Source organism: Hyperolius riggenbachi, chromosome 11, assembly GCF_040937935.1.
Source record: "Hyperolius riggenbachi isolate aHypRig1 chromosome 11, aHypRig1.pri, whole genome shotgun sequence".
In the NCBI taxonomy this organism is placed as follows: Eukaryota; Metazoa; Chordata; class Amphibia; order Anura; family Hyperoliidae; genus Hyperolius; species Hyperolius riggenbachi.
Genome location: NC_090656.1, coordinates 7,639,660 through 7,664,390, shown reverse-complemented (window position 1 = coordinate 7,664,390; position 24,731 = coordinate 7,639,660). Strand labels below are relative to the sequence as shown.

At 47.3% G+C, this 24,731-nt stretch overlaps 1 protein-coding gene across 3 annotated transcripts in view; it reads left to right on the top strand.

Moving 5' to 3' along the window:
- The window catches only part of ANKRD27 (ankyrin repeat domain 27), a 168,001-nt gene extending 154,955 nt beyond the window's left edge, over window positions 1–13,046 (top strand). For 2 of the 3 annotated variants that reach the window (XM_068260687.1, XM_068260686.1), the window contains exons 27-29: window positions 598–667; window positions 9,958–10,030; window positions 12,380–13,046. In XM_068260687.1, the coding sequence (XP_068116788.1) occupies window positions 598–667; window positions 9,958–10,030; window positions 12,380–12,802 (566 nt within the window). In that variant the 3' untranslated portion in view covers window positions 12,803–13,046. The remainder of the gene's footprint in view (window positions 1–597; window positions 668–9,957; window positions 10,031–12,379) is intronic. The other variant, XM_068260688.1, reaches the window with a different exon arrangement.
- The last annotated feature ends 11,685 nt before the right edge of the window (window positions 13,047–24,731 follow it).

The window sequence follows — 24,731 nt, the reverse complement described above, 5'->3', positions numbered from 1 at the left end:
ATATTGTCTTGTCACTGACTGCCCCAGAGTGGGGCTCACAATCTAATCCCTGCCATAGTCCTATGTCTATGTATGCATCCTGTAGTGTATGTATCGTAGTCTAGGGGAAATTTAAGAGGAAGCCAGTTAACTTATCTGTATGTGTTTGGGATGTGGGAGGAAACCGGAGTGCCCGGGGAAAACCCACACAGACACAGGGAGAACATACAAACTCCTTGCAGATGTTGACCTGGCTGGGATGCGTGCCGGGGACCCAGCGCTGCAAGGCGAGAGCGATAACCACTACGCCACCATGCTAATAATGAGAGGGGTATCTGACACTGTGAGCAGGTAGACCCATGTGATGGTGATGGGAATGAGGGCGGTTCCTGACACTAATTGTACAATTTTCAGTGAAGAATCACCCTAGCTATCAGATAAACGCAATCGGACTTGATTAAAATTTTAAGTGGTGCGTGTGTGTAGATACTTACCACTCCCCTCAGTCACTCTCCGTTGTCCTGTAGCAAGGTCCGTTCTCAAAGGCGGCCTGGGTGACTCATATGACCAGACTTGCTGCTTGTTTATTTTTATTCTTTAATTGTTTTGCCTTTTCAGCACCAAATTCCAGCCCAATCAGTTCAGGATCTGCTTCCCCCGTCGTACAAAGCAACGCTGTGCAGTCCAAGTAAGTTCAGAAGTTTGTGTGCAAATAAATATATTTTTTATGTGTGTACACCATGCAATTCCCCATCAGATCAACAATCGAATTGATAATTTCCGACAGGTCCAATCAGTTTTCCAATGGATTTTCTGATAGTTTTCCCGATCACTGCACAAAATTGATTGGAAAATCGTTCAGAAACATGATTAGACCTATCGGAAATAATCGATTTGATCCATCGATCTGACAGGAAATTACATGGTGTGTACCAGAGGAAAAGCAATTTTCACATTTCAGCACTCCTCCCTTTCATTCGCCAATAACTTTATCACTACTTATTACAACAAAATTATCTGCTGTATGTATTGTTGTTGTTTTTTGCCACCAATTAGACTGTCTTTGGGTAGTACATTTTGCTAAGAATTATTTCCTTAATTCACTTCAATAGGAATAAATACAAACAAAATGAAAAAAATAATTTTTCCGTTTTTGGCCATTAAAGTTTTAAAATACATACTACCGTAATTAAAACCCATGAATTTTATTTGCCCATTCGTCCCGGTTATTACACCATTTAAATTATGTCCAGGACTAAATTATATACAGGACTAAAGATGCTGCCAAATTTTAGAATGTAGATGGGGGTAAAATCCTGGAGGGCATCTTTTGTACAAGACTGTGAGCAGCACATGCTCGGGGGAAAAACACCATCAGTCTGACCCCATCTTTTTTTTTTTTTTTTTTTTTTTTAAACTTCAAATTTTTATTTATATATTTAGAAAAAAAATAGTGTCATAAGCATAGACATTGCAGATTTGGCGTTTTGTTGTTACATTCGTAAGGTGATACATACTTAATGTCATATGCATGGTGGTAAATAATATAAACAATGCATATAGAGCAGTAATTTTTATGAACAATTAAAAACAAATATACATGTATATAAAAAGAAAAAGGAAAAAAAACTGACTCTAGTTCTATATTTCTGAGACTCTAAAACCAAGTGAAATTGTGTAATCATTTGTTAAACCATAAGGTCAAATCCTCGTAGCCTTTGTTCCATGTCTAAATTGAGAGTAAAAATGCACCTGATAGCATCTATTGTTGGTGGGAGAGGGTCTTTCCAACTGCTGCAAATGGCCTGTCTGGTTGCGCACAGAATATGTGTAGTTTTCCCAGAACGTCATTGGACAGCACCCCTGGATGAGACTTGTCTCCCTCCCAATCGTGGACAGGAACTGCAAAAGAAGATTTGCATAACAAATAGGCAGCCATATATAAGCTACTAGCTTACCCTCAGTACTTCAGTTCAGTTTCCTGTCCCGGACGGAATGCAGAGGAGAGGTCTCCAGAGTGCTATCCTTGACAGGTGTTCAGGGGCAACGTCTTTCAGGGCTCCAGTTAGGCTGATTCAGGTGACAGTGGGAGCCCTGCAGCGTGGAGGAGGCTTCTCCGTGCAAGGCAGCGGAGATATAGCGCAGGCGCGCTTGGGAAGGTACTTCCGGGTCTTCCCGGAAGTCGTCACGCGCAGCGTCCAGTGTGACTCAGATCAGGCGGCAGGCGGCCGCGGCGGTCATTGCGGATCAGCATCAGCTGATCCGCTAAGGTAACGGTTTACATGCGGCAGGTGCCGCAGAAGGGGGATAATTATGCTAATACGCTTAAGCAATTAAGCGGCAGGTGCCGCGGCTGGCTAACCTTTGAAAGGCTTATGCAAATGAGAAACATGCTAATGAACTGAGTATTCAGGTGGCTGTTTGCATTTCTTTGTGTCATGTGATGATTATTTAAATCTGTTTCCTGACTCACTCTGGTTGTCTAAAGTGAGCATGGAGGACGCTTCTGGGTCAGCTCCTGCGCAGTCTGCCAGGCCAGCCCAAGATACCTCTCTGGCAAGTACTTATGTACAAATTGTACAGTGTGTATATATGTGTATTTTTATATATACTAGAGAGGGTACTAATGGTTGGTTTGTTATTATGTTTTTTAGCCAGAAAAACATGAAAAGCCTGGAAAACAGGACAAATCTGACAAATCTTCCACACAGTCTAGTGGATCTAGTAAATCTGTGAAGAAATGTGCCATTTGCTCCTCTCGCTTGTCATCCTCTACCTCAAAAAAGCTGTGCCAGGATTGTACAAACAAACTGGTTAAGGATGAATCACCAGTAATCTTTAAGGATCTGATGGGATGGATGCGGTCAGAAATGTCTTCAGCCATCAAGGAAATTAAAGATTCTGCCATTTCTTCTCAGACTGTACCTCCCAGCCCTGCTGAGATGCCTGGTCCTAGCAATGAGGTTCCTGTTAACCTTAATGTCAGTGGTTTATCTCCAATTCCTTTATCTCGTACTCCTGTGCAGGCTAGGAGAAGCAGAGATAGTGAGGTAGAAGGTTCTCAATTTTCTGAGGGAGAAATTTCTGCATTAGATGAAATATCTGAGGGGGAGGAGATGGATAAGACTGAAAAACCACAAAAGTTTGTTTTTTCTACAGAATTAATGAAGGATCTTTTGACATCCATGCATGAAACAATGGGTATTAAATCAGAGCAAAAACCCTTGTCACCCCTTGACCAAATGTATGAGGGATTGGCGGACCCCCAATCCAGGTTCATCCCGGTCCATTCTACTCTTAAAACTTTGATCAAGAAAGAGTGGCAAAATCCTGAGAAAAGGGCCTTTTGGCCAAAATCTTTATCTAAGCGTTATCCTTTTTCTCCTGATGACCAGGCTTATTGGGGCCCTCCGCCAAAACTAGATCCGTCCTTTTCCAGGGTTTCAAGAAAATCAGACCTTATGTTTGAGGATTTCGAAAACCTTAAAGACCCAATAGACAAGAAAATGGATAATGTTTTGCGTAGGGCTTGGGAGTCTGCTTCATTAACTTTTAAACCGGCAGTAGCATCGACAGCAGTGAGTCGATCTCTGAAGTCTTGGTTGGCAGAATTACAGTATAAAATAGCAAATGGGGTGTCTAGGGAAGAAATCCTTAATGACTTTCCTAAAATCACTAATGCCTCAGATTTTATGGTTGATGCAGCAGACGATACGGTTAAATTAACAGCCCGTACCACCGCACTAGTGAACTCAGCTAGAAGGGGAGTATGGGTTAAGACATGGAATGGGGATAACTCATCCAGATCTAAGCTTTGTGGTATCCCCTGTGAAGGAGATCTTCTGTTTGGGTCTAAGCTGGACGATACACTAGATCGTACAGCAGATAATAAGAAAAATTTCCCAAAGAAGCGCCCCTTTCAGAATAAACGGCCATTTCGGGCCCCCGCTAAAAATGAAACGGATAGTAAATCCTCCAGGGGTAGAAGATGGGCTCCTTACAGGCAACAAGGACCCCGCAATACCGCTACTAATACTAAAAAGACAAACAAACAATGACGCCATCATTCCGGTGGGGGGGAGAATCACCAACTTTTACGAAATATGGCAACAACTATTCACCAATCAATGGTTACTAAACATAATATTAGAAGGTTACAGAATAGAGTTCGAACATCTCCCCCCTCAAAACTTTGTCTTAACACCTTGTCCAAAAGACCCAGCCTTATTAGTAGCCCTCCAGTCAGAAGTAAAGTCTCTTCTTCAGAAAGGAGTAATTCGACAGGTTCCAGCATGTCAAAGAGAACAGGGATTCTACTCCCCAATCTTCCTGGTAAAAAAGCCTCAGGGAGCCTATCGATTGATTCTAAACCTAAAGAAATTGAATCTAAAAGTCAAATACAGGAAATTCAGGATGGACAATATTCGATCTGTGGTTCATCTTTTACAGAAGGACGATTTTTTGGCATCCCTAGACCTGAAGGATGCGTATCTACATCTACCAATCCATTTATCCTGCCAACAATACCTGAGGTTTGCCGTGTGGATGGAAGGAGAGGTAAGACATTTTCAATTTAATGCCTTGCCTTTCGGACTATCGTCTGCCCCATGGCTATTTACTAAGGTTATGTCTGAAGTATTAGCTCTTCTCAGGTTAAGACACGTTAATATTGTCGGTTACCTTGATGATTTTTTATTATGGGGTTCTTCTGAAAAATCCGTTAATGATCAGCTTTTTATAACTCTGGGCGTCCTCCAGGAGTTAGGTTGGTTAATTAATTGGGAAAAGTCTGCTCTGATTCCTTCCCAGTGTCTAGAATTTTTGGGTTTCAATATTTCTACCAGAGAAGAGAAACTGTTGTTACCTGATAGGAAGATCATTGCTATTTTTAATAGTATTTTCTCATTTCAGAAATTAAGAAGCATATCGCTAAGAAAAGCCATGGCTCTTCTAGGACTTCTAACCTCTGCCTTTCCGGCGATCCAGTGGGGACAGTTCCATGCGAGATTTCTACAAATATGGATTTTGAAATCTTGGAACAGGTCTCTGGTGACTCTAGACAAGAAGATCATCATTCCACAAAGTGTAAAGACTTCCCTTATCTGGTGGCAACGTCTGGATCATCTATCTCCAGGTCATCTATGGAATTATCCACAACAGAATACAATCACAACCGATGCCAGTTTGTGGGGTTGGGGAGCCCACTTCAATTCTCTGCCGGCTCAAGGATCATGGAATATGACAATAAGGTCACAGTCATCGAACAACAGAGAGTTGCAAGCAGTATGGCAAGCCTTACTACATTTCGGCCCCCTAATAGAGAATTCTCATGTCAGAATAAGAACAGACAACAGGAGCGTTGTAGCTTTCCTGAACAGGCAAGGGGGCACGAGGAGTCAATCCTTATGGGAAAAGACGGCAAAGATCCTATTCTGGTCGGAGAGAAATCTTTTATCATTAACTGCGATACATTTAAAGGGAACCTCAAACCACTTGGCGGACTACCTCAGCAGGAGGAAGTTAGACTCGAACGAGTGGTCACTAGATCTGGAAGTTTTTCAGCAAGTGACGTTACAATGGGGTTGCCCAGAAGTAGACCTATTTGCAAGGAGAGCGAATGCGAAATGTCAACAATTTTGTGCCCTGTTTCCAGAGGACCTACCTTGGAAAGTAGACGCCTTCTCGATCAATTGGGGAGAGTTACTGATGTATGCATTTCCTCCAATACCATTGCTACCACGAGTAATAAAAAAGATTATTCAGGACAAGGCTCGAGTAATCCTGATAGCTCCACTATGGCCAAAGAGACCATGGTTCACGTCACTAAGAACACTAGCGGTTACAGATCCGATAGTCTTTCCTCCCATACCTCACTTGTTGTCCCAGGGTCCAGTGTGGCATCCGAGTTTAAACAGCCTTCACCTTTCAGCCTGGAAGCTGAATGGGGCATCCTGAAGTCCAAAGGCTTTTCAGACGAATTATCAGAAACTTTGATACAGAGTAGGAAGAAGGTGACTCGAGTAATATACCAAAAGGCCTGGAGAGTGTTTAACGAATGGTGCTCGGAAAGATCTTGTGACAATACATCACTTAAATCCGTATTAGAATTTCTTCAGTGTGGATACAAGAAGGGGCTTAGTATAAGCACTCTGAAGGTACAGGTATCTGCTCTAAGCGTATTTCTAGAAAGACGGCTGGCAGAAGAAAATCTAATTTTAAGATTCTTCCAAGCTTTAAAGAGACTGAAACCAGCAATCAGGTCCAGAATACCCTCATGGGATTTAAATACTGTCTTACAGGGGTTATGTGAAGCCCCTTTTGAACCATTATCACAGATTTCGGATAAATTTCTTACTCTAAAAACCATTTTCCTGCTAGCTATTACTTCAGCTAGAAGAATAGGTGAATTACAGGCATTGTCTATTAAAGAGCCCTACTGCGTCATTTCTGAAGATAGAATTACGTTACGCACGGATGCAGCGTTTCTACCAAAGGTTGTTTCCTCATTTCACAGGAATCAAGAAATCTTCCTTCCTTCCTTTTGTGAGAATCCTAACAATGACAAGGAAAAGAGACTTCATTGCCTGGATGTGAGGAGATGTCTTATACAATATATGGAGAGAACAGGTCCATGGAGAAAAACTGACGCAATGTTCATTCTATTTGCTGGGAAACAAAGAGGCAACAAGGCGTCCAAAACGACTCTAGCACGATGGATCAGACAGGCTATTACATTGGCATATCAAGCTCAAGGGAAGCAGTTAGGGTCTTCAATTAGAGCTCATTCTACAAGAGGAATATCGACTTCCTGGGCAGAGAGGTCAGGGGCATCAATAGAACAGATATGCAGAGCTGCTACCTGGTCAAGTCACAATACCTTTGTGAGGCATTATCGCCTAAACATCTCAGCCGCAGCAGATTTATCTTTTGGAAGAAAAGTACTGCAGGCAGTGGTCCCGCCCTAGATCTCATATCTGGTACATCGTCTCATCCAGGGGTGCTGTCCAATGACGTTCTGGGAAAGACAACTTTACTTACGGTAACGTCTTTTCCAGTAGTCAGAAGGACAGCACCCCTGCAACCCGCCCTATTTTTGGGTGGAATAATAATTATGTAAGTAGGCATTTATACCGGTCCGTGTCATCTTTTGTATTAACTGAAGTACTGAGGGTAAGCTTGTAGCTTATATATGGCTGCCTATTTGTTATGCAAATCTTTCTTTTGCAGTTCCTGTCCACGATTGGGAGGGAGACAAGTCTCATCCAGGGGTGCTGTCCTTCTGACTACTGGAAAAGACGTTACCGTAAGTAAAGTTGTCTTTTAGGCGAGATTCTTTAGGGATATTTGAGAGGCCTATGTGTAGTAGAGGATTTAATGGTATTATAAAACCTGTGTAATAAGAGATTTGTTCAAAGATATAGGTGTCTGACCCCATCTTGCCTGCATCTAGTGCTGTGCTTTCCCCTATCTGCTACATAGGAATGATTTTCCAACGGGCAAACACTGACTAAATGATTCAAAAATTAATATTGTAAAAATAAGCTATTTTATTCATTATGTTAGTTTTACAACAGATCCTCTTTAAAGGAAACGAGAGATGATATCAAATAAGTTTTATACCTACCTGGTGCTTCCTCCGGCCCCATCCGCTCTGATCACTCCCACGCCGCCGTCCTCCGCCTTCTCCAGCTCTGGTGCCGGGTCCCGTTACTTCTGACGTAAGAGAAGTGCCCTCTTTATGTATCTCTGCAGCAGCCATCGGAGAGATACGTAGAGGGCGTACTTCTCTTACGCAGACTGGCCGAAGTTACGGGACCCGGTACCAGCGATAGAGATATCGGAGGACGGCGGCGTGGGAGCGATCTGTGCGGTTGGGGCTGGAGGAAGCCCCAGGTAGGTATAAAACTTTTATTTGACATAGTCTCTTGTACAATTTAACTCTTTTGATGGTTTTCATTTTAGCATAGAAAATCAAAGCAGTGTCGTCGTACCCGCGCTGCGCTGGCCTGAAATGTGGTTTGTGCTGTACCACCCACGCATCTATTGCTGTACATCCGGGGATTGCCTGTGCACAGGATTTGTCCATTAAGTGTAATGGAAAATGATGATAATATTGGCTTATTCTTCCCCGGACAGATGGTCTTATCACATAGCCGAGCCGCACAGTACATGACGCAGTGTGTAAGCGAGGCGGAGAAGGCTACAGCGTTATTACAGCTCAAAAACAATATCCACGCTGAACAGCATTATATTCAGCATTGCTTCTTAGCAAGAGGGGTTTTCAGTCCTTAACAGTACAGAATAGCCAGACAGCTCGGGGTGACCCAGAAACACTAAGAAGGTATAAGGGGCTAAAAGAGAGCAAAAAGACCCCTTACTGACCAGCCACACTGAGTATAACAGAAGGTATTTGCGATCATTTAAGTGAGCAACTCAGGTTTCCCATGATGCATCACTGCTGATTATGCAAATCACCTCTTTATGCACCTGAAGCCAGGCTCACATCCAGAGCCGCTGGTGTATAGCCGGCCTATAGCTTATACATGTTACAGAGCCAATGGTGTATAGCAGGCCTATAGCTTTCACATGTTACAGAGCCAATGGTGTATAGCAGGCCTATAGCTTACACATGTTACAGAGCCGCTGGTGTATAGCCGGCCTATAGCTTATACATGTTACAGAGCCAATGGTGTATAGCAGGCCTATAGCTTTCACATGTTACAGAGCCAATGGTGTATAGCAGGCCTATAGCTTATAAATGTTACAGAGCTGCTGGTGTATAGCAAGCCTATAGCCTATACATGTTACAGAGCCACTGGTGTATAGCAGGCCTATAGCTTATACATGTTACAGAGCCAATGGTGTATAGCAGGCCTATAGCTTATACATGTTACAGAGCCGCTGGTGTATAGCGAGCCTATAGCTTACACATGTTACAGAGCTGCTGGTGTATAGCAGGCCTATAGCTTATACATGTTACAGAGCCACATCAATACAACATGCACACAGCCTGTGTCAGACTTTGTGATCCTCATCAGCGCAATGATTGGCCAATCAATAATTTGGATGATTGTATAGTTAATGGACACCTTAACAGTTGAACTGTGTAATGTCCACTTTAAAGAAGAACTCCAGTAAAAATAATGTAATAAAAAGTGCTTCATTCGTACAATAATAATGTATAAATGATTTAGTCAGTGTTTGCCCATTTAAAATCTTTTAGATCCCTGATTTACATTCTGACATTTATCATATGGTGACATTTTTACTGCTGGCAGGTGATGTAGCTGCTGCAAGGTTTTTGGCAGTTGCAAACAGCTGTAAACAGCTATTTCCCACAATGCAGCAAGGTTCACAGACAGGAAACTGCCAGGAGTACCACGGTCCTCAGTTTCTTGTGGGAGGGTTTTCACCACAATATCAGTCATACAGCGCCCCCTTATGGTCTATTTGTGAAAAGGAATAGATTTCTCATGTAAAAGGGGGTATCACCCACTGATTGGGAGAAAATTCAATTATTGGTCGGAGTTTCTCTTTAAAAACCTCTGTGTGAAATTCAAGCAGAACTCTAAAGTACACCTGATGTGAGAGGGATAGGAAAGGTGCCATATTAATTTCCTTTTAAACAATGCACATTGCCTGGCTGTCCTGCTGATCCTCTGCCTCTTATACTTTTAGCCACAGCCCCTGAACAAGCATGCAGCAGATCAGGTGTTTCTGACAAAAGTCTCACAAGATTAGCTGCATGCTTGTTTCTGGTGTGATTCAGACACTACTGCAGCCAAATAGATCAGCAGGGCTGCCAGGCAACTAGTATGGTTTAACAGGAAATAAATATGGCAGCCCCCACAGGTTCCCTTTAAGCAGTCTTGTACTTTCGTCTGTTGCGCTGTAGTCTGGTCACCTCCTCCATATTGATCAGCAGTTTTGCACACCGGTGAGGAGACGCACCATTTCTTCATTCTTCTTTCTTTGCAGGTGTGCAAACACAAAGAAACTCATCCGCCGGGACAAGAGCATGCCAAACTTTGATGAGGCTCTAATAAATCGGGTATGTTTACTTCCTGTGCAGCGTGAGTTTGCTTGGAGATGTATCATCGGATTGCAAGCTTTGTGGCCAGCCAGGGCATCCCGTCCCGCGGATTATATAAAGTGTGACTCATTGATCTTAACCTCTTGACGACCAGCTAACGCCGATTGGCGTAAACTGGTCGTCTGCGGGTTACCATGGGAGCGGCCTTTCCATGTCAGTTCACGGACGGTGTCTCCGTGAACAGCCGGAGAGCCGCCAATCGCGGCTCGCCGGCAAAAGGTAAACAGGCGGGGAAGAAATCCCCGCTGTTTACATCATACGGCGCTGCTGCGCAGCAGCGCCGTAAGGCAGATCGGCGATCCCCAGCCTCTGATTGGCCGGGTATCGCCGGCATATGATAGGCTGAAGCCTATCCTTCCTGCGCCGCTCACAGGGGGAGGGAGAGGGAGGGAGCGGGAGAGACGGCGGAGAACGCTGCGGAGAGGGGCTTTGAAGAGCCCCCCCGCTAAGCAAATGCAGCCGGCGGCGATCAGACCCCCCCAGCAGGACATCCCCCTAGTGGGGGGTAGTCTGATCGCCCTGCTGCACTCCTGATCGGTGCTGCGGGCTGGAGAGCCCATGCAGCACCGATCAGTGAAAAATCCCCTGGTCGGCAAGTGGTTAAAGAGAACCGTAGATGTTGGGGAAAAGATTTTATACATACCTGGGGCTTCCTCCAGCCTGGATCGCTCCCACGCTGCCTCTATCCGCCGGTACCGGGTCCCGTACTTTCGGCCAGTCGACGCAAGCGCAGTGCGTCACTGCCGGCGGACACGGCCAATTTTCCGCATGCACAGGGGCTCCCTCCATATCCTTACGCATGCGCCCTCCATACTACGCAGCCGCATGCGTAAGGATATGGAGAGAGCCCCTGTGCATGCGGAAAAATTGGCCGCATCCGCCGGCAGTGACGGGACTCGGTAGCGGCGATAAAGGCAGCGGAGGACGGCGGTGTGGGAGCGATCCAGGCTTATGGGGCTGGAGGAAGCCCCAGGTATGTATAACATCTTTTCCTATTTTTTTCATTAGCTTCGTCTCGGGTTCCCTTTAAGTTTTTTAAGGTGCCCATACATCTAGCGAGTTTATCGAATCGGATGAAAATCTGTGTCACCACATATCCGCCCGATCGATTATGGAATCAATTTCAGGCCCAAATTGAACAAATGCATTGATCAGACATGGTGGTAAATCTGTCACACGTGAGTGGCTGGCGGTAACGGCATGTGATATCCTGACGACAGACCCCCAGCCACTGTCCTTCCAAGTGTAGAGTGTACAGGCACACAAAAGATCCCAGTTATCCCGAGTCAGGCTCGGGGTAGAAAAAAGACAAGCCAGGAGCAGTAACCCTGAGCGTGAGCAATGGCGCGCAGCGGGCATTTTCACTCACCTCCCGAGGGATCCAGATGCCGGCAGCCATTCATCTTCCTGTCCACGAAGGACACCCCTCGGGTGAGATCGCAGTTTGTGGTCAGGATGACAGACGGCGATCTCACTACAGGGTTACAGCGCCACCTGGAGGACGGAGTGAGAAATGCAGCACTAGATCCCAGGGAGGTGAGTCTGTGCTGGGGCTGCTGCAGATCTCTCTGTGGTGTGATATTTTTCCCCCTAGTTTTAGGGACTAAAAGCATGAGAAAAAAATTGTACTGCTTTTAGACCCTAAAATTCAGAAATAATCAGACCACCAGCACGGTGGGAACTCTCTGGATCCCGTAGAGCCTTCCTAGTCCTCTCTCCATCCCTTTGTTCCAGCGGCCTCCCCCGGCGAAGTTCTTACACCAGCTTGGTGGAGTGTGTTCAGCCCTCCTCAGGCAGCCTTTAGAAGGTTCACGAAGCCTGCAAAGGAGGCCAGCGGGGGGCAGTGGTGAGACAAGTACGCGGAGAGAGGAGCGGGAAGCCTCTATGGCTAAGAAGTGAAGTCTTTACTTTCAGGTCACGTCAGGCTTGCTTAAAGATGGCCACTAACGGTCCAATTTCTAGCGAAAAATCGTTAGAGCGATCAGAAATTCTGATCGGAAGTGAAATATTGTAATAGATCGTTCACTACACCATCAATGAACCAATCTTTGCTTCCTATCTATCACAACCAAGAAGAACATCCAAATTTTGGTTTGACGAAAATTCATTCGGCCGACATTTTTTTTCACTCGTTCATAATCGATTGTGTCCACCAATTGAGATTATTTACAACCAATTCGATCAAAATTTCTGATCGCTCGAACGATTTTTCACTAGAAATTGGACCATTAGTGGCCAGCTTTAGTCATTGAGTGAGTAGTTAGCTCCTGGACAGTCGTTTGCTCAGTCTCTGCCCTTTCCTTGCAGCTGTCTGTGAAGCGATTGGACGACGGACACGGGATACCGGACATCCGGAGCTGCGGCGAGAGCACAAAAGCGGACAAGCCGGACTCTGCTTCAAAGACTAAAAAGCTTGCGGCCAGAAGGCACAGCCTCAACGTAGCGTGTGTGGTGGACGAGGACTCGAGCGAGACCAGCGACACTGTGAACGGCAGCAGTATCAGCTCTCCGCTGTCTGATAGCTGCCAGCAGGACTGGGAGAGTAAAGCTTGCCAGCGAGAACTGTCTGACATGAACTCACAGAAAGATCTCGATACTCCGCACGCCAACGACCTGGAATGCAGCGGAGAGCCGGACTGCACTTGTGTGGCCTGCACTTTGGTCATGGAGTCTTCATGGTCTTTAGGTTCTACAAGTCCGGTGGGCTGTGATGGTTCTGAGGAGGAGTAACTGCTGTGGATGCACTGCTATGAGCCGTGTGATGTCTGTAGGCCAGGACATTGTGGTTCCTCTGAAGCTGGTGGCCCCATAGGATACTGAACAGAGTACAGAGGTCACACCGGCTTACAGGGTCCTTCAGTGCCGCTTTCTGTCTACCTTTTTTTGCCTCCCTCGCCCCGCCTTCCTTTCCACACCTCAGTCAGGCCACAAACGGACCTCAAAGGCCCTTATTAAATTACATTTTTTCTCCTAAGTTTTCTCCAAATGTTTCAACTTTTTTTTAAATCACTTTTTAGCACTTTGGAATTGAAAAAAGTACCAAGTACGAGCACAAGGAATCCAGCGCAGGAGATTTAGGTGCAGCCGGCGCCACCATAGGCCAGAATAGGAATTACAACTATAGCAGCCCACAGCGAGTAACTTCGGCGCAGTCAGAAGAGGAGCTGAAGTTACTTTTAAAACACTGTAATTCGTCCGCCAGTAACAGCCGATTTACATCATTCCCCACCATCCACGTGGACCTGGAGGGGGAATAGTAATTAACACCTCCGGGACTTGTGCAACAGCAGGGTGAGCCGTATATCGACTGTATCCTGCGCCCAAGTCTCTCGCGCCGATTTCCTTCATATGCTCAAGAAGTAAGTGAAAAAGTACTCTCAATATTATTTTGAGTATTTTCTTACTCGCTGGTGGTTTTGCTTTTTAGCAGCCCCGCCCAAGTTCTCTTGTGTATGATAACTCTGGACAGGGCCGCTTCAGCTGGCTATACTCAAGCTGTGTCCTACACAGTCAATGCACCTCTTCCACCACCAAGTGGCGCTGTAATGCAGACATTACACTCCGATCACATGATATGACGTGATGGAGACCTGAAGGAGGATGTCGGTTACAGCGCCACTTGGTGGTGGAAGAGGAGAGACAGTCCTTCATCTGGATCAGCTAAATATCGAGCAGTCCCGGCGCGACTCTGCATTAGGCTGCAGGAGGCAGCACAGAAAGTGGCACAGAAGCGCACATAAAACAAATCAATAAAACAGGCAGGCAAAAGGTTAATCTCACCCAGGAGAAAACTCAGGAGGAAACATTCATTCCATATTAGCCAAATATTTGAAACAAAAAAAAAAAAAACAAATCACTTGTTATTACCTTTATTTTGTCCTAGTCTCTGGGATGGAAGGGGTGGGATTGAACTGGCACTCCTCCCCCCTATGAGGGCTGGTGCACACCAAGAGCGGCTCTGAGTGTTTTTAAAAACGCCATCGCTTTGAAAAGTGCTTGGCTAATGTATTGCAATTGGATGGAGGACACCAGGTCGATGTGATTTTTACGCAAACTCGGGTCCTGCAGCTTTTCTGAGGCGATTCAGCGTCGGTGTTAAGTATAGGAAAGTGGAAAATGGCTCTAAGGGCCCGTTCACATCTAAAATCGCAAAATGCCGGCGATTACCGCCTGAGTTTTGTGGGAGTGATTGTCCCGCGATTAAAGCGGAAAAATCACTGGACACTGCAACGTTTTGGAGCGATCGCAATTAGCAGTGCTATGCATGGTAATTGCGAATTGCCGGCAAACTGCTGCATGTAACACGTTTGCAGTGAGAACAATGCCATGTGTTACATGTGCTAGCGTTTTTTACAAAACCGCTAGCGGTTTGCCTTGAGTGGGAATTGCGCGATTCCCGCTCAAGTGAGAACGGGCCCTGAAAAGCGCTAGATCAGAGAGATTTTCCAGGCGTTTTTGTTACAGAAGCTGTTCAGTTCCATCACTACTGTAACAAAAAATAAACGCTACACCAAAACACTCCAAAAATCGCCAGGCACATGCCTAGAAAAAACCACTTCAAAAAACGCTGAGCGTTTGCGATTACGCTAGCGGTGTTTGGTGTGCACTGGCTCTGAATCAGTAACTGGGAATGGGTCATGCTCCCTCCTCCCCTCCACATTGGGGTGAGTTGTAGGGGTGGTACAGTGGTCTGGCTGTGGTTCTAGCAGCTGGCTCCAGGTGACGGGGCGGGGTCAAGTCAGAGCCTTGCATAGTCTTCTATTTTAAGAAGCGACCACACTGTTTATCACTAAAAATGTTATTGTGTTAGATTTTTTTATATTTTTTTTGCTGCCGTTGCAGGAATAGGGGAGGTAGGATGTGAGATGTTTTGCCATACTGCACTTTTCATATACATATATTTCTACTGAGAACATTTTCATGCCCAGTTTACCCAGCAGTGTGGGATGGATGATGGCAGTGCTGACCAGTCACTTTCTACACGCTGCGTCCGCTGAAGCTGGAAATCCTCCCTTTAAGGCTTAAACCTAAACTCCATGAAAAAAAGCCAGTTTACCTTACCTGGGGCTTCTACCGGCCTACTGCAGCCGCCCTGTGCCTGCGCTGTCCTGTACCGATCCTCCGCTTCCCCGCCGCTGCCGCCCTGCGCCCGCACTGTCCTGCACCAATCCTCTGCTCCCCTGCAGCCGCTCTGTGCCTGCGCTGTCCTGCACCGATCCTCTGCTCCCCTGCAGCCGCCCTGTGCCTGCGCTGTCCTGCACCGATCCTCCATTCCCCTGCAGCCGCCCTGTGCCTGCGCTGTCCTGCACCGATCCTCCATTCCCCTGCAGCCGCCCTGTGCCTGCGCTGTCCTGTACCGATCCTCCTCTTCCCCGCCGCTGCCGCCCTGTGCCCGTGCTGTCCTGCACCGATCCTCCATTCCCCTGCAGCCGCCCTGTGCCTGCGCTGTTCTGCACCGATCCTCCATTCCCCTGCAGCCGCCCTGTGCCTGCGCTGTCCTGTACCGATCCTCCGCTTCCCCGCCGCTGCCGCCCTGTGCCCGTGCTGTCCTGCACCGATCCTCCACTCCCCTGCAGCCACCCTGTGCCCATGCTGTCCTGCACCGATCCTCTGCTCCCCTGCAGCCGCCCTGTGCCCATGCCATCCTGCACCGATCCTCCGCTCCCCTGCAGCCGCCCTGTGCCCGCGCCGTCCTGCACCGATCCTCTGTTCCCCTGCAGCTTTCATTTTTGGCTATTCAGCCAGTTGATGGCCACTGTGCCTGCATGGACCTGGCCGTGCGTGTCCTCGATCACAGTCCTGTCGCCGGGAGAGTCCTGCGCATGCGCAGTACAAGAAATTAAAGTACAAGAAGTCCTGCGCATGCGCAGTATAAGAAATTCTCGCACATGATCGAGGATGCACACGGCCAGGCCTGTGCAGTGGCAATCAACTGGCTGAGTCGCAGCGAGGGAACGGAGGATCAGTTTAGCGCCAACACAGGGCAGCTGCAGGGGGCTAGTAGAAGCCCCAGGTTAGAAAACTGGCTTTTTTTCATTAAGTTTGGGTTCACCTTTAACGTCTTCTGGACTGACGCAGTATGAATCTACATCCAGCAGGTGGTGCTGCGCCTCTGACTGGACGTAGATTCAACGTTGCAATGAATTGCGCATCCCCGCCGATCTCACCGTTCTGCACCCGCTGCGCTTCACCGTCTATAAGATGGCAGAGCTCTGTGAGCCGGTCAGGAGCTGCTTTCATTGGCTCCAGACCGTGTGATCACGGAGAGCCAATCACATTAGCTTACAGCGTCCGGAGCCAACGAAAGCGGCTGCTGCCCGTCTGACAGCACTTTGCCGTCATAGAGACTGCAGGGAGAGGAGCCTGCAGCAATGGGGCAGCGCTGTGAGCGGCGGGTATGTGCAGCGATTCGACGGGAGGCGGCGTTTCACCGTACCAGCAGTCTCTGGTCCTTAAAGAAAACCTGAACTGAATGTTAAAAGTCAAAATAAGCATACACAAGTCATACTTACCTTCCATGTAGTCTACTGCTCAGTGTCTTTCTCCTGTCCTGCGTCCTGTTTGTTCACTGTGATCAAGGGGATTTTCCGTCCTCCATTTTGAAAATGGCCATTACCCATAACAGCTTTCTGGTCAGCACACAGTTAAACTGTAACATCGCCCACTTGAGCCATAGGGAAACATGGACATTACCGGGTACATCAGTTTTCCTCTCAGCTATAACTGACAGCAACTGATATTTTACTGACAGCAACGGATATATTTCAGATCTGACAAAATATTGTCAGAACTGTAAGGGATAATTGTCAGAAGAAAATGGTGAGCTTCTGAGAGGAACTGATGGCAAGGTAACTATGTAATGTTCATTTGAAGTTACCTCATGTGTTTATTTTAAATATTTTTACTCAGTACAGGTTCTCTTTAAGGGGGCTGAGACTGCTGGTATGGAAGTGGTTAAAAAGAACCCGAGATGAAGGTTGCTATATTTATTTCCTACAATACCAGTTGCTGATCTGTTTAGCTGCAGTAGTGTCTGAATCACACACCTGAAACAAGCATGTAGCTAATCTCATCAGAGGATCAGCAGGACAGCCAGGGAATTTACATTGTTTAAAAGAAAATAAATGCCGTATGTCGGCCTCCATATCCCCTCCCACCCGGGATCCATGTAACTGTCTTGCCAGTATTGCTGCTGAGTATTACCCAGGGAATGTTGATATTCTATAGCAGAGTTTCCCATACCTGTCCTCATGACTCCCCAGCGGTGCATGTTTTGCAGGCAACCTCCCCTCTGCACAGGTGGGGTAATTAGTGTCTTATCTGGGTGGATTCCATGTAGCTGAGACACTATTACCCCACCTGTACATAGGGGAGGTTGCCTGCAAAACATGCACCGCTGGGGAGTCAGGAGGACAGGTTTGAGAAACACTGTTCTATAGGTTCACAGAATCGAAGACTTCACTGATCTAGAACTAAATATATTTAGATTTATGCAGAAAAGTTTATCAGAGTCCAAGGAATAGACAATGCCAAATGTTCTCTTTTTTTAGATGCATTCTATTGTGAGAAATAAACACACTATTATGGCAAATATGTGGTCTTTGCTTTCAGCTGCCATCAGACATAACGACACTAGTATAGAATTCTAGATTTCCCCAGTAATCTAGGACAGTGGTGGGGAACCTATGGCATGCGTGACAGAGGTGGGCACTCATACTGCTGGCTGCACCCACCGCTATATTGCAGAGTGGTTTGGTTTTATTTTATTTTTTTCTTCTCTATTAACATAAATCCCCTCTTACTTCCTCTCCCCTCTGAAAACTTCCAGTCTAGTACAGCACAGAGAGGCAGGCACATGAGAGGACTATATTTTCATCTGCCGCTTCACAGCGCATTGTGACCTCCCTGTTTACCTCTTGACAGTAACTTATACTTCCATCCAAGAACAGCAGCAGAGACAGAGGCGCACTTTAGTCATTGGTAAACTCTGCATTTCATATGTGGGGTAATTGCTGCATTTTAAATATAGAGTGGCCGGTACTTATCCGTTAGCCGGGCGCATCCTCTAGGTGGCGCTAATTACTATTCCCCCTCCAGGCCGACATGGATAGTAGGGAAAGATGTAACTCTGGTGGAGTTTTGTCGCCACCTAGAGGATGCGCCCAGGTAACTGATAAGTACCGAGTGGCCTTTAATGTATGAGTTGTTTTTTTCTTAACGAATTATAAATTGTTGTGTTGACACTCTGTGATAAATAAGTGGCTTTTGGGCCCTCGACCTGTAAAATGTTCACCATCAATGATCTAGGACAAATACTGCAGGATAACACAGGCTCAAAAAGGATAAAATCAATTGTTAAAAAGTTTAAAAATGCTTTGGAGGCAGTTGGTGGACTTACCTCCTGTAAGCAGACACAACAAGCTGTGTATTCAAAAAACAAAGTAGATTTAATGGTACTTTCCAGGGTATATTCGCAACGCGTTTCACTGGTATATTCCCGCTTCCTCAGGCAATAATCAACAGGAGTACACACAGTGCAATCTTACAGTCACGATACGCGCCTCCCAGAGGCACTGTGCACTGTGTGTACTGCACTGACATTTTTAAACTTAATTGATTTTATCCTTTTGGCGTCTGTTATCCATTACACTAGACATAATATCCACCCCTGGTGGAGGGGGATACCTCTTGTTCTTCCTATCTACAGAGAGTGACTTCTTAACCCTGAGTGAGGACAGGACAATCTCCTCACCTGCCTATTACAGTGGTTGCCTGGAGGTAACCCTGGTTTGTGAGTATAACTTTGTACTCCTTTTTTTTTTTTTTTTTTTTTTCTATTTTACCCATTTATTAGTACCTACTACACTATATTTGGCTCTCGGTTCTCTCTTTTTATAAATACTGCAGGATGACATAGAAAAGTCTCAAACCAAAAGTGTACCTGAGACGAGAAGCATCTTAACCACTTCCCGACCGCCTAACGCACAGAGGCGGCCGGGAAGTGAAGCCCTGAAGGACCGGCTCACCCACAGAGGCGGCGGTCCTTCTAAGGGCATGGGCGGATCGCGTCATCCGTGACGCGATCCTCCGCCCGGGATCGTTACTCGGGCATTTTGTCTCCGCTCGCCGGCCACTTAGCAGAGCCGGCGAGCGGAGGAATCCGCATAATTGCCCAATCAGAGTGTATAAGGCACTTTGTTAGGTAAACAAAGTGCCTTATACGTGCTTCCTCCTCGCCTCGTGGTCTCATTGTTGCAGAGACCACCAGCGAGGAGGAAGCACTTGTAAGTCTCACTGCACGCAGCTTGATTTTGCCCACAGCCTCCCTGATCACCCACCCCAGGCCTCATACCCCCCCTGATCACCCCAGCAGACCCCTGCCCAGCACCCTTGCACCCCTGCAAAACCCCCCCCCCCCCCCCCCCCACCTGCCACTAACTAGCGACGCTGACCTTTAGTTTAGGTCCCTAACTGCCACCTAATCACCCCTGATCCCCCCCCCCTACCTTTAGATCACCCCCAGACCCCATCCCAGACTACCCCCCTGTATACTGTATACATCTGTATACAGCTACCTTATCCCCTGATCCCCCTCTGATCCCCCTCTGATCACCTGTCTATCACCTGTCTATCACCCCTCAGCACCCCCACCCATCAGAGCAGACCCTAACTGCCCCGCGGGGGTAACCGATCACCTGCCCAGGCCCTCGATTGCCCTCATACCCCCCTCCTGATTACATCCCCTGCTCTTTGTTTACATCTGTCCTCCCCAGCAATCACTAACTGATCTGCGATCAGTAACCCCCTGTGTCTGCCTCTCATCAGATCAGGACTCAGTCTGCCCCGTGCGGGCTCCTGATCAACCCCCCACCCCCTCAAATCGCCCTCAGACCCCCCCCCCCTAATCACCGTCCAAGTGCATTGTATTTGACTGTGCTGCGCTTGTATTCGATTGTGCTGCGCTTGTATTCGATTGTGCTGTAATTGTATTTGATTGTCCCGTGATCGGCTTCGATTGCCCCGTGATTGTTTGATTGCCTGAGACCCCACTTCCCACCACACCCAACCCCACCCTCCCCCCCACCACACCCAACCCACCCCCCCCCCCCCCCCCCACCTTCCGAGTGCATCAGATTTGCTTGTGCTGTGATTGGAGTCGATTGTGCTGTAATTGTATTTGATTGTCCCGTGATCGACTTCAATTGCCCCGTGATTGTTTGATTGCCTGAGACCCCACTTCCCGCCACACCCAATCCCACCCTCCCCCCATCACCTTCCGAGTGCATCAGATTTGCTTGTGCTGCGCTTGTATTCGATTGTGCTGTAATTGTATTTGATTGTCCCGTGATCGGCTTCGATTGCCCCGTGATTGTTTGATTGCCTGAGACCCCACTTCCCACCACACCCAACCCCACCCTCCCCCCCCACCACACCCAACCCCACCCTCCCCCCCCCCACCACCTTCCGAGTGCATCAGATTTGCTTGTGCTGTGATTGGAGTCGATTGTGCTGTAATTGTATTTGATTGTCCCGTGATCGACTTCGATTGCCCCGTGATTGTTTGATTGCCTGAGACCCCACTTCCCGCCAGCCCCAATCCCACCCTCCCCCCATCACCTTCCGAGTGCATCAGATTTGCTTGTGCTGCGCTTGTATTCGATTGTGCTGTAATTGTATTTGATTGTCCCGTGATCGGCTTCGATTGCCCCGTGATTGTTTGATTGCCTGAGACCCCACTTCCCACCACACCCAACCCCACCCTCCCCCCCACCACACCCAACTCCCCCCCCCCCCCCCCCCCCCCCCACCACCTTCCGAGTGCATCAGATTTGCTTGTGCTGTGATTGGAGTCGATTGTGCTGTAATTGTATTTGATTGTCCCGTGATCGACTTCGATTGCCCCGTGATTGTTTGATTGCCTGAGACCCCACTTCCCGCCACACCCAATCCCACCCTCCCCCCATCACCTTCCGAGTGCATCAGATTTGATTGTGCTGTGATTGGATTCGATTGTGCTGTAATTGTATTTGATTGTCCCGTGATTGTTTGATTGCCTCTGAGACCCCACTTCTCACCAACCCCAATACCTCTCAAATACTCCCTTTTTGCTAGGTAGGTGCTCTTTTTTTCTGGGTAGTCTCGGAGGAAACCCCCATAAATTTAGTAATCCACAATGGCAAGAAGGGGGCTTTCCGATGACGAGGTATACAGGTACATGGACCAGTCGGATGAGTTCTTTTGGGAAGAATCATCCGTCGAATCTTCCGGGTCCGAATTTGAACCTGTAGAAAGCAGTGGTTCCTTGACCGAAAGTGATGACGAGGCTATGGTCCCGGCTAGAGCCAGGCGTACCAGACCCCAAGTCGTTAGACCGCAGGTGGCGCAGGATCCGTCTCAAGGGCAGCAGGGTGGTGCTAGCGCTGATGATAGTTTTCTTGGTGAGGCAGGCACCAGCAGCGCAGCATCTCCTGGACTTAGTGCCAGTGCTTCCGTAGACCCTGGCGAAGTGGTGAGCGTCAGCATGGAAGTTGAAACTGGTACGGTGGCAAGTGCAGTAGTACCCCCATCGCAGCCACCAATAAGAAGACGGGCCCGTAGTACCCATAGACTCCCAGAGGTGCTGGCACAACCAGATTGGCAATCCCCTGATTCCGCCGCACCCGTAGTGCCCCCCTTTCACCGCCCAGTCCGGAGTCCAGGTGGCGACAGCTCATCTAGGAACGGCCCTAGACTTTTTGCAGCTGTTCATCACCCAGGTTCTCCTGGACTTAATTGTGGTTGAGACCAACCGTAAAGCCACACAATTCATCACCGAGCACCCGGAGAGCATGTATGCCCAGCCTTTCGGGTGGAAACCAGTCCAAGTTTCCGACATTAAAATCTTTTTGGCCCTTATCCTTCACTTGGGACTAATGAAACAGAATGTACTGCGGTCGTATTGGTCTACGAACCCAGTAAATCATGTTCCCTTGTACCCTGCTGCCATGTCCAGGACACGATTTGAGTCCATCCTGCGCTTCCTGCACTTCAACGACGACAAAACCTGTCATGAAAAGGGCTACCCTGCTTATGACCGGCTCCACAAAATTCGGCCCCTCATAGACCACCTGTCATCAACATTTGCAGATGCTTATATCCCTGAACAGAACATCTGCGTAGACGAGTCCCTCTTACGCTTTACCGGGCGCCTTGGCATCAAACAGTACATCCCAAGCAAGCGCGCCCGGTATGGGGTGAAACTGTATAAGCTCTGTGAAAGGGCCACAGGCTATACATGTCGTTTTAGGGTCTATGAGGGAAAAGACTCAAAATTGGAGCCGGTTGGATGCCCTGACTACCTGGGGAGCAGTGGAAAGGTTGTGTGGGACTTGGTGTCACCCTTGTTCCAGAAGGGGTACCATCTTTTTGTGGACAATTATTACACAAGTGTGGCCCTCTTTCAGCACTTAAAGTTAGAAGGAATCCGATGCTGTGGCACTGCGCGGCCTAGTCGCCAGGGCTTTCCCCAATGGCTCGTTACCACCAGACTTCAACGGGGGCAGAGGGCCGCCTTGCGTACTGAAGACCTGCTCGCGGTGAAATGGAGGGACAAGAGGGACGTTTACTTTCTGTCCACCATTCACACAGACACGACAGTCCAAATTCAACGGGCAACTAAGGTCATTGAAAAGCCCCTTGTCGTCCACGAATATAATGTCAACATGGGAGGGGTGGACTTCAATGACCAGAGGTTAGCGCCCTATTTAATTTCCCGGAAAACAAGACGCTGGTATAAGAAAGTGTCTTTTTATCTGATTTAATTGGCAGTTTACAACAGCTTTGTTCTCTACAGTAAGGCTGGGAGAACTGGATCTTTCCTTCAATTTCAGGAACAGATCGTTCTGGACATTCTGTATCCAGGAGGTGCCAGGCCCCGCCCCCCCAGATGCAACTAGCCGACTGCATGGAAGGCATTACGCCTATCAGCTTCCGTGTGCCCCAGGTCAACGCATCCGAAGAAAACGTTGCCGTGTCTGCAGCAGGGCTGGAACAAGGACTGACACCGTTTATTATTGTCCCCGCTGTCCTGACCAGCCTGGCCTATGTGTAGGGCCGTGTTTTGAGAGGTACCACGAGCAGGTACACTATTAGAACCTAGGGAACTCCAGACACAGGAGTAGGCACACACTCAGTGGTCTTTCGCACATTGTCGCAGGGAGAGGAGAGATAAGCTTGAAAACCAAACGGGTAAGCATAAAAGTGGCAAGAAGGATCGGTTTCCATGCTTGATATTGCTGATCTGTCCTGGGTTGGCGATATAAGACGGCAACGGCATGTTTGAATTTCCCTTGAGTGTGGACACCCCCGGTTTATATGTGATTTGGGCCTATGATGATGCTTTAATGCCACACAGAGTCATCTCTATTGGCAGGCATATTGCTGTATCCTACAGGCATAATGCTGTATACTAAAGTTCTGAGGCCCAGTCACATAAGTTGGTGGCTCACCCTGAGTGCAGGGTGGCACGGGGTGTCTCTCTCCTGAGGTTATCACTGCCATTGATGTGGAGGAAGATCTGCCATTGATGTGGAGCAAGGTATGTTTGCCGTTCATTTTTCCTTTCAGCCCAGAGTGCATTACTTGTATACCCAATATAAGGAGTATAGCAGAAACTCCTAATACTGGCCATACATGTAATGATTGCAGAGACCCTAAAATGCCAGGACAGACTCCACAAATGACCCCATTTTGGAAAGAGGACACCCTAAAGTATTATGTGAGGTGCACGGTGAGTTCATAAAAGATTTTAGTTTTTGTCACAAGTTAGCAGAATTTTTTTTTTTATTTTTTTTTCTAACAAAGTGTCATTTTCCGTTTACTTGTGACAAAAAATAAGATTTTCAATGACCTCACCATTACCCTCATGGAATACCTTGTTGTGTATTCTTTCCAAAATGGGGTCATTTGTGGGGTTTGTTAACTGTCCTGGCAAGTGGGCGGGGTGCTAAATTGTGAGCACCCCTGTAAAGCCTAAAGGTACTCATTGGACTCTGGGCCCCTTAGCGCAGTTAGGGTGCAAAAAAGTGCCACACATGTGGTATCGCCGTACTCGGGAGAAGTAGTACAATGTGTTTTGGGGTGTATTTTTACACATACCCATGCTGGGTGGGAGAAATACCTCTGTAAATGGACAATTGTGTGTAAAAAAATCAAAAGATTGCCATTTACAGAGGTATTTCTCCCACCCAGCATGGGTATGTGTAAAAATACACCCCAAAACACATTGTACTACTTCTCCCGAGTACGGCGATACCACATGTGTGGCACTTTTTTGCACCCTAACTGCGCTAAAGGGCCCAAAGTCCAATGAGCACCTTTAGGATTTCACAGGTCATTTTGCGGAATTTCGTTTCCAGACTACTCCTCACGGTTTAGGGCCCCTAAAATGCCAGGACAGTATAGGAACCCCACAAATGACCCCATTTTAGAAAGAAGACACCCCAAGGTATTCCGTTAGGAGTATGGTGAGTTCATAGAAGATTTTATTTTTTGTCACAAGTTAGTGGAAAATGACACTTTGTGAAAAAAACAATAAAAATCAATTTTCCGCTAACTTTTGACAAAAAGGAGTATGGTGAGTTCATAGAAGATTTTTTTTTTTGTCAAAAGTTAGCGGAAA